Source organism: Carassius auratus, chromosome 47 (assembly GCF_003368295.1).
Source record: "Carassius auratus strain Wakin chromosome 47, ASM336829v1, whole genome shotgun sequence".
Classification (NCBI taxonomy): Eukaryota; Metazoa; Chordata; class Actinopteri; order Cypriniformes; family Cyprinidae; genus Carassius; species Carassius auratus.
The window spans coordinates 6,208,620-6,219,572 of NC_039289.1; the positions used below are offsets into that span (position 1 = coordinate 6,208,620).

Consider the following 10,953-nt stretch of genomic DNA (forward strand, 5'->3'; position numbering starts at 1 on the left):
CACAATTTTGTAATGACTTAAAATGAAGCGTGAAACGTTGGGGTTGAAATTAGTGAGACGAAAAATAAATAAATAATAATAATTGCTAAAATAAGAATATATAATGTCCAGTGGGAAAAACAGCACACTGGCAATCATGACTTTTCCTTGGATCATGGAACAAACTCTCAACCTTTAGATACTTTTAAATTAATAACCCTTTATGCTAAGAGGAGAAAAGAGACCGATGCAGTCCATGTTTAGTCATGTCGGTATCATGTGGAGCAATTCTAGTGCGTAGCAGTTAATTAGTTGAAGAGGTCTATTTGTACTCTTTGTTAATCTATCTGGCACTATAAGAGGATGAGTTAACATGCAAGGCTAAGTTAATGTTATGCTAATGTCCCTGAGGACTTACATTTATATTTTTGAGATGCATGATTGGGTTATGTTTGCAGTGCATCAACACTAAAGGTTCATTAGACGCTTTGTACACTAATATTGCACACTGTCCATGAGGTGTTCATACTTGGCGCCAAACCACACCAGCAACCTTCTACTTATTACATGTAGTGGCTTCCCATAATCTGAAGCCTTGTGAGTTCTAGGAGGGGATCTATTTAAGGGTTTGTCCTCAAATGAACCCAGTTACTTCTACCCATGTAATACATGGTATTCTCTAACTGCTGTGATAAAATGCTTGCTACATAATACCACAGCTAAACGGCCAAGATGCATTGACCAGTCAGTGATAAGTTGCATGTTCCCCAGTGCACAAGGGACCCTTTTTGCTTCAAGTCACTTTAAGGCTGAAAGCTTTTACTTGCTTGAGTCAGTAAAAGCTAGCTTTAGCATGCACGTTGACTTTCTGGAATGATGAAGAGTCGGGAGTTCCTGGGAGCACTGCCTCAGAGAGATCGTCATAACATAACTTGGTGAAAGGGCAACGAGGTGGTAAACATAAATAAGCTCACTGTCAAGCATTTGTTTTTCACATATAAGGCTAAGCTATTCGTTTGGATACTGCAAAACTGCTGTCATTACTTGGTGTCACTGTGTCCACCATAACTTTGACTAATGGCGTCATTGAATTCCCGTTGAGTAACTACGTTGAGACCTCACCTAACCACCCAATCTTCCCCGCCACCACCACCAGCTGTTCATACCGGGTCAGCTGACAGAATAAGATCAATGGCTGGGCTCATGGTTATGTTTGATCTGCCGTCTGCCAGCACTAGAAGGCGTCATGGATTTGCATGCGGGTGTGGGGCCTTGCGCCAGAGTCCGAGACTTGTCCAAAACAGCATACGCATGTAAATCTAGCCAAGACTACTTGGGTAGTGCTGGATGGAAACTAGCTTGATGACATATTTTCCTAGCACTTGTGGTGTCCTAGGACATGTGATTAGGAAACCAAGTCACTATATTGGGTAAGGACTCATGCATAAACCTGAATCTACTAGTACTAGGAATTTACTAGGAATTTCAAATTAATGTGCTAATAAGGGCCAATTAGTGATAATAATAATAATAAAAAAATAAAAAAATTGATTCCATGCCCCATGACCTGTATGCAAAATCCAAAACAATGTTCCTATAGCATGGGATCCATTTAAGCTTAAAAAAACAGAAATGCAAAAATGCAAAGCATATTTTTATGAATTAAACAGTCTGCAGAACTGCTTCTACAGACAATGCACTTACAGATAGCTGGTAGCACAAGAGCAAGGGCTCGTTCCTACAAGATGCATTCTTGTATGCAAGACAGAGTGCAACAGAATTTATTAGAATGAAGGGTATCAAAAGTTGAGCTACTTTTAACTTTTAAAGTAGAATGCAAAAATTGCAGTGGAATGCAAAAACGCATTCACTGTGAACAGCCCTTTACAATGCATTAAAGGTTACATTTGATCAGTTTGTGTGTCCCCTAGGAATCAGACTTATGACCCTGGGATTGCTAATACTCTGCCTCTAATGCATTTACATATTAGTGTAAAAAAATGAAAACAAAAACTTATATTGTTAACTGATTGTACAGTGATCACTTGTAATGTTGCCCCCGCTGAACCCAACTCACTCAATGTTCTTGTCAATCAAAAGGTGCCAGTTTTAAAAGTACAGATTCAAGCACAGACACGTGAGTTTACCTTTTTTTAGGGAAGTAGTAGGTCTATGTGACAACTGGGGTTTTCCCCCAATTGGTTTTCCATGCAGCGCTGGTTTATTCTGCTTGTGTAATGCATTCTGAGGGGCAATGTTTTGCACTTAAGAGGGAAAATCAGAGCTGTTTTCCAGCTGGATACCTTACGTGGTAAAAAGCAATGGGGGCGGAGAAGTAAAGTGTTTCTTGATTGGTAAGTTTAAGACTAGACACTTCTAGGTGACACGGAGTCATACGCTAGACACTGTACAGGAAGTCTTTGGATTCCGGCATGTTTAGGGGGAAGGTTTTTTGAACTGTCAGTCAATTCTTGATGTACCTTACAGAGGACATTTCCCCTGAGAAAAACACTGCCTCCTCAAAATGAGTGTGCCTCAACATCTCTGGCCATAGATTTAAACCTTTTCAGTACACAATACAAATGTATTATGATCAGTCAAACATGGCTTTTCTGAAAGCATGCTGTAGAGTATGTGTACAGGGTTTAACTCTGTGAGAGAACCTTGTGCCCATGCCTCACCCTCGCTTTCCCAGTCAACTGATTTAACAACCTCACCCTTCTGGAATGTGACACTTTGCTTGGTTGAACACAAGACCGCTGCAAACATCACTGTAAGCCTGAGGGAGGTACAAAGAATTAGCACAACCTTCCGGTTACTGCAGCAGTAACATGCTTTATTTGCAGCCAATAATGAAAAATGATGTCCTACCTAAGTACGTCTTATAATAACGCAGAAAGCTAGTTGGACATTAACATTCCCATTCATCTCAGTTGTGAAACTTGGACCCCCGGAAGTAAATGCCTGGAAGCCAATCCGATCTCTCTGGAAAGATATATGCAGCCAGATGGTCTACTTGCGACATCTACTAGCAGGGGCTAACCGTTCAGTGATAACCAGCCAAAAAAAAAAAGACAGGCGGAGTCATTATCTGCTATTTTTTTTAGTACCACAAAAAAAAAAATAGAAATATATATGTATACTCAATGTGACTGCATTGGATGAACTACGAAGGGACGCTATGCTAAATGCCCATATGTGTAGTTGATTACTTGATTGATAACTACTCACTACAGCAAAGTTGTCAAAGTTCAGCCAAAAGGTTTTGAGGTGTGTTGTGGATTTGCAGGTTTCTCTAGAATGCTTGCTCTATTTTCTATTTGTAGACACCTTTGCATGTGTGGGTGAGAAGGACAAAAAAGGATGTGGTGTAGGGTCTTTATCGAGAGACAGCCCTGAAAGACTGACTTAAGAGCGGCTGCTTTTCTCAGATCTCCAGCCTTAGTCAGTTCCAGTAACTGCAGAACTGGTCACGGATCTGCGCTGGGCCGTATGCCTGTGTAGGCGGGAGTGTCAGGCCTCTGCGCCCACTCCCAGCCTGCACGCAGTATCTCACAGCCACCTGAGAGTCTGAAGCTGTGCAGACTGCAAGCGAAACAAGGTCAGAGCTTCAAGCAGCAAGTTTCTTACAACTGTCCATGCAAACATCAGACGCATGACTGTTATACCGATGCAAGACCCCTGCAACTGAGGTGTCCAGTCCTTCTCTGGGAGCACCATTCCTGCAGAGTTCAGCTCAGGGGTGTCCAGCCCTGCTCCTGTGGGGCCACCTTTCAGACATTTTTAACAATTAAACACACCTGAACCAGCTAATCAAGATCTCTAGGATACTTTCAGACATGCGTGTTGAAGCATAAAGGTAACTCCACTGCAAAAAATATTTTTTTTGTCATAAATCATTTACCCCCATTTCATTCCAAATCCGTAAAAGCTTTGGTCATCTTCAGAATTGTTTTTGGGATGAAAACCGGGAGGCTTGTGACTGTCCCATTGACTGACAAGTAAATTGCACTGTCAAGGTCCAGAAAAGTATGAAAGACATCATCAGAATAGTCCATCTGCCAACAGTGGTTCAAGTTTAATTTTATGAAGCAATAAAAATACTTTTTTTACGTGAAGAAAACAAAAATAAGAACTTTATTCAACAATTCGACAATGTCTGTCATACTTTTCTGGACCTTGACAGTGCAGTCACAAGCCTCCTGGTTTTCAACCAAAATATCTTAAATTGTGTTCAGAAGACGAACAAAGCTTTTAACTGTTTGGAACAACATGGGGGTAAGTGATTAATGACAAAACTTTCATTTTGGGGTGGAGTATCCCTTTCCTTTTTAATTCTTCAAGAAGTTTGACTTCTGGGAGCAGGATTGGACAATCCTGGTTTAGCTAGACCCTTAATTAAACACACCTCGACTATTTTAGGTACAATTGGGATAGGTAAATAACCATAAGAATAACAAAAGTGTAGTAAACAGTAGCACTAGTTGCTTTACGAACGAGTGTACATGATTATTATAATAAATTTAAATAGTATATAACAGTGTGCTTTGGTGCTTTAAGCTGGGACATCTTGTCCCTAAAGTTTCATATCTGGGTTTATAAAGTTATTAAAAAGTTTTGCTAGGGCTGGACTTCTGACATAAAAGCTGTCTTTTCTCAAGACTGCAGAATAGTAATTAAGTTTATCCTGCAGAGGAAGTTTAAGAATAGAGGCTATACTCACACTTGAGATGTAGGAACAAAATATGAAAACGAGAGAAACACTGTGGGACATAAATAGAACCTTGTGGTTCCTTAACGAACCAAAGTAATCTTAAAATCTTTGCAACACTGATTTTTGACACCACTGGAATGTGAAAAAGTAAAAAATTCCTTTTGTCAACATACATATTCATTGTTGGCAATGGATTCTCATGCAATTTGGTCAACTATTTAAAATTATTTCATCACAAATATACCGTAAACATGCAAGTTATGCAGTGCAAGTAGAGACTACGGAGCTGTGCATGTGCTACTAGAGCAAGCTGCAGCATGTTGCCACGATAGACGTCTGATGATCATAAAGACACATGTGGTTTAGTCTCGTTAAACTCCAGTCTGCACATGCTTATAGCTCTGGAACGGCCATGTAAACTCACCCTGTACTAAAGCAAATTCTAGCCTTTTACACCACAATGTCCACTGTCTGTAGGATTTTTCTTCTGGCCACATAGAGTAGCTGAATTTCTTACTCTGTAGCTGGCTTGTGGGTGCATTTAGCCAATTGTTTATCAGTTTTTAGGGAACTACAAAATGCATATGGAGGCAGCTTGATCAGGCTGACAATTAGCATAATGGTTACAAGGCTTGAAGATGCACAGAAAAAATATTGGATAAAAATAGTGTACTTTGTACAAAAATAGTGTCATTGACTGAACAATGAATATTAATTGACTCGCTTCGGTTTCCAGTAGCCCCCACTGCAGAACATAGGATCCAGGGGGCGTGGCTGGATCCACATCTAGGGGTGGAGACGGATAGGTGTAGGGGTAGAGACGGATTTATGGATCAGGGGGCGGAGACATGTAGGTTTTAGGGTAGAGATGGCTGGATTTATGGATCAGGGGGCGGAGACATGTAGATTTAGGGCTAGAGATGGATGGATTTATGGATCAGGGGGTGGAGATGGGTAGATTCAGGGGTAGAGATTGGTGGGTTCAGGTATGTGTAAGGTGGAAGGAGTTGGATCAGGATCCAACCACGTCCCTTGGATCTTGTGTTCTGCAATGAGGCCTATTGCCTGGTCCAAATGCCCACACTTGCAGTCTTGGCCACTTGAGAGTGCAGTGCGTGCACGACAGGAAAGAAGTGTGCAAGACTGTCCAAGATCTTAAAATGCCAAAGCGTAGCCTCTTTAATACACTATAAATCAACACTATCTTGAATAATGCTCCGGAGTGGTATTCAAGGTTCAGTGTACCGCATCATGCATCATGTTCTGGAAATCATGAGACTTTTTGTCAAGATCTCATGAGAGGTCACGAAAACATTTCCAATGTATGTGAAATTTTAATAATTATATATTACATAATTTGGTAAAAAAAAAAAAGTGTTATGTTTTATCGATTCAAATATGATCAGTGCTGATATTTGCAAATTATTTTTAGCACTTAACTAGAATCGCCACAAATTAAAATTGTCAAGTTATAGGGACTACTGATCAGACATCAAGAAGTTTATTTAAATTACATTTTAATTAAAATAAAGCTATGTAAAAGCTTGCATGTTTACAAAACTATAAGCATGTCCCATAAGGGTAATGGAAAGTTCGACAGTAACACAATTGTGGTCTACATCCTCACTTGAACACTTGGACCAAATACAGGAAATGCGTCACGTTAGTAGTCAAATGGTAAAGTGCAAAGACCGCAAGTGTGGGTATTTGGACAAGGCACATCTCTTTTGGACTTGGAGATCTTTCAGGTTTGAACAGTACCATACTGCCCCCTTTCTGTCATGAACCGTACTGTATTCATCCTCACACACCTTCATATCACCGCAAATACAGCTTCAATTATTTTTGTGGAAAGCAAACAACATTAAAGTGACACAGTATGTTACTTCAAATTTATTTATTGTTAGTTTCATCCACTGTACAAAGCAAGCAGCCAAGTCTTGCGGTTTTTGGCTCCACTGGGGTGGGGAATAGACAAAGCCGTAGACCCTTTCCACACTGACAGAATACCCTACTGAAAAACAAAATGAGAAATTTCCCAAGTACATTCATATGCAACATTCATTATACTGTATTTAATGAGTGTAGTCCTGCATGTGTCTAAAATGTGTACATACCAACACAAATCATTTACTCCAGTGCTTTGACGATTGCCTCGTTTGCCTCCACGCTGATCAGAGCCTCCGTCCGGGCCAGTTCATCGGAAACGCCCGTCAGTTCAGACTGGGCTTTCTCGAGGTTTGCTTTCGCCGCCTGTACAAAAGACATGGCACTCCTGACATTTGGTTCACATTCACTGTAATCTTGAAGCTGATGTATTGGGTGACGATTCAATCTATAACAACTGGCATTATAAAAGGTGCCATCAGTTGGAACAAGTGTCATACAGAACCGAGAACTTCAATATCTTCAAGCACCTTATAAGTGAGGAAACTCATCTTTGCCTTAAAAATCAATGCTACTGCTGCTTAAGCCACATTCTAGACTAGCGTGGCTGTATTTCTCAACCGTGCGAGCAAATAAACGTGGCATCTTTCCTGTGAAGGACATTTGTCACAGTGGCGATTACACAGTGTAAAGGCCAAACATTGCTAGGAGTTAAAGGTCTCTCAGTGGGGATTTGACACATCTGCACCACTTCAACAGTGACTGACCTTTCCTTCCTTATTAACCAGCAAGGCCCCCCGAGCACAGCTATCTATATCGGCCTATTTATGTGGAATGAACTCAAAAGAATGAACTATATTCTGTGTCAGAAAAAGGGCTAGTCTGAGAACATCCCGCTTGGAAAGAGCTCACTTTCGGTGTGTCATTCTGAACGCTCGGGTCATTCTGAGAAAGCAGTGACTAACAGTCTTTGTTTTCAAAAATTGTGAAGACCCAAACCACCCGTGTCCCTTTAATTCTTGAAATGGCATTTTTCTTGCATAATGTGACGCATCTGCATGATGTGAATGAATTCAACAACAAAAAAACATCAGGAATGGATTGTGAAAAGTGGACAATAAAGCCTTGCTTGAATGAGTTTTCTAATGATTCTTTGCGTTGAGATAACACCACAGCGGGGACTCACTGCGAGGTCCAGGCTGTCCAGAGGAACGGCCTCCTCTGCCAGCAGCTGCACTGAAGAGTCGGCATTGACGGTGACTGATCCGCTGCTCACTGCAAAACACAAACCACACGGGTTACGTCTTATTGTTCGTTGAAGCTTGAAGAGGCTCTCACTTGTGGGACAATCCTGACCCCTTCTGGATGAATTTCTAAACTCAAATTAATATCGAAAAGGAATCGGTATGAGAGTAAAAGAGTGGTCATGTGTCTTTACACTTAAAATCTCCTTATTACACCAAAGAAAATCATGTTACAAATCTGAATCACTCCCCTTTGAAATGTGCAGGTGAGGACTAAAAAAATTTCACAGTCACATCCATCAACTATTTGAACAAACTGGATTTAAATGAAATAATCATTGCTCAGGAAGTAAAAACTTCTGAAAATTACCAAAGCTAAAAGTACTTTAAATACATCTTTTTTTTAGCTGATTTAAACCAATTATTTCATTCATTTGGTTGTTTGATGCCATGTTTCAGAACAGGCTGAATAAATAAGTTAATAAACATCTAAACAGTAAATAATAAATCAACTTGAAGCATGGCACTAGCAACACCGAGGTCATGGGTCAAATTACCAGGGAATGCATGAACTAATAAAATGCAATGTAAGTCACTTAAAAAAAAAATTAAGACTAGTGAAAACTATTTTTCTCTTAAAGAACCAAATTAGATAAATTTGCTTAATGGATAACTACACTATGCATAATCCTGAAAAAAAGAATAATGAATCCTACATGACCCACAATGCTGGAATTATTCTCATGGAAAGTATGTTTTGTGTGTGCGCGCGCGTATGTGTTTTAATGTCATACCAGCTTCCTTGGCAGTTTTCATGGCAAGAAGGTTGAAATACTATAAAAGTCCAATTTAAAAACCTATGCAAGCTTTGAAAATCCACTGTTTTTGCTTCAAACCAAATACTGCAATTCATTGCAGATCTTGTTGGTTTGGAATTTTCTGAAATGAATGGAAACAAGCCCAAAGGAAGTGGGTGCCCATTATTGAGCATTATAACGGATGGTAAAACAGCACAAGAGAACTCACCGAAATATTTGGTAGAGGAACCATCGTCACTGAAGACGGTGACTACGCCGGGCCGGAGCACCTGCAGTGTGGGGACGTGGGCCGGGAGGATACCAAAAGCACCTGTCAGTGTTGGGACATCAATCTGTTTTACGCTGGCTTCCTTGAAGAACACCTTCAAAAGACACACAGTTTGATGTTAAATATGAAAAAGCTGCCAACCAAACTATTAGAAGATAGAACCGCCCAAAGGGACAGCGAAGCTTAATGCATTATAACTATGACCACTGTGCCCTTGAACCAGACATTTAACCTCAGGTCACTGTAGGGAGACTTATTACAGTGACCGTGCACTTATAAAAAAAAATGTTGAAAAGAGTTACAATTAATAAATACAAAGCACTTGATCAATTGGGACAATTTCTTTAAAGAACAAACAAACATAAAAAGTTCTGCTAAGCACAGGGTTTCAACACCATCTGAATAACGACAGCAATCACAGGACATTTATATTGGAAGATAATAATTCTATTTTAAAATTAACCAATGCTTAGAGAAAAGTGCAAGACAAAAAAAATGCACTCCAGAAATTTTAAATACGGGGGCACCAAAAATGGTGATTGTCTATTAATTTACTATCTAACATTTTACATTTTATATCCTGGGGATGGGTTTAATACTTAAGCAAAGTAATAGAGTACAGCTGTCAGATTTGTATCTGTATTTGTTCCTTATGATCTGTGCGATTTTATTTTTTTATGATATTAGTGCATTATTTACATACATGAATTACTTTGACATTTGATGTTGATCTGAATTTAAAATTTGCATCCAACTGTACAGATAGTAAGATAATTTTTATTTTGTATAACTTTAATTGACAATTGCTTCTATTTTAAGTACCCATCATTGTGACAAATTGTATTGTAATTTTTTTTATAATAACACAACATGTATTTTATTATTTTAGTAAAAATAAAATAATAATTAACAATTTTTTAAATCTAAATAATATTAAATTATATAAAAAATATATATGTCGCTGATTAACTATTCATAAATAATAATTTTAAAATACTCTTAAATATTTTCAGGTTTGCATGAGTGTGAAAACATTTCAGTTCAATGTGTAAAATGTTTTTTTTTTTTTTTTTTTTTTTTTTTTTTTTTAAGTCAAGCTGATCGGTAGCAATGCTAACGGTCTGCTAAAGTCGTTCAAACTTGAGTTACATGTTTTACAAACCAAATAACTATTTTATTTTAATGGTGTCAACATTTTATAATGTTATATTAAATGCATTCGCTTCAGGTGCAAAATTACTAGCGTTAATCTTCATATATTGACGAGTTTAGCTTTGGAAAGAAGCACGCCCAGCACAAACGAATTAAACCGCGAGCAGAATAACGAGGATCTCCAGGACAACCTGAAAGTATATCGAGATATTCAGAACTTAAAACGTTACTCAAATAATCGTAACCGGTGTCCATACTGAGCACTAGCGTGTTAGCGGAGTCTGAGTAGGCCTGAGCCCGGACCGTCGGTACCTGTGTCGGCGATGCGAAAGTGAAGGACATCTGAGCGGAGGGCGCGTCAGCATAACAGCGCGCTTGTCTCAGCGCGGGCACCGCGCGCCGAAGGAGAAACCTCGCCGACATCATTTTTACCACGTAGTAGCGACCCGACCTTTACAGAACGGTAATGTAGAGCCTCGGCTTCCAGTCCACCAAAAAACAGACAGTGCGCGGCTGACAGGACAAGGGCACGTGCGAGCTTTCCCATCAGGCCTCGCGAGGACTGTGGGGCTGATGGGACATGTATTTTTTTTTGTCCCTTAATGCGGCGGGTGTACAGTAATTAATATATATATATATATATATATATATATATATATATATATATATATATATATATATATATATATGTGTGTGTGTGTGTGTGTGTGTGTGTGTGTGTGTGTGTGTGTGTATATTTAAGATAATAAAAAATGTATTGTGTAAAAATGACTAATAGTTGTTGTTTTTTTAATGCAAAGTTTATTATTTATTCACATAATTATTAAAGTTTTTTCAACATTTGTCATGCCATTTTTATATAGATTTGTTTTACGACTGGTGTGTTGGTAA

General features: G+C 39.1%; 1 protein-coding gene across 1 annotated transcript; it reads right to left on the reverse strand.

Annotated features, from left to right (window-relative positions):
* Nucleotides 1-6,570: 6,570 nt before the first annotated feature.
* LOC113064920 (ATP synthase subunit delta, mitochondrial) lies at nucleotides 6,571-10,625 on the reverse strand. The gene is made up of 5 exons (XM_026235933.1): nucleotides 10,375-10,625; nucleotides 8,851-9,004; nucleotides 7,767-7,855; nucleotides 6,811-6,946; nucleotides 6,571-6,707 (listed from the first exon to the last, which is right to left on the reverse strand). Exons 1-4 carry the CDS (start codon nucleotides 10,486-10,488, stop codon nucleotides 6,824-6,826), a joined length of 480 nt encoding a protein of 159 aa, XP_026091718.1. The 5' UTR covers nucleotides 10,489-10,625; the 3' UTR covers nucleotides 6,571-6,707; nucleotides 6,811-6,823.
* Between the last annotated feature and the right edge of the window lie 328 nt (nucleotides 10,626-10,953).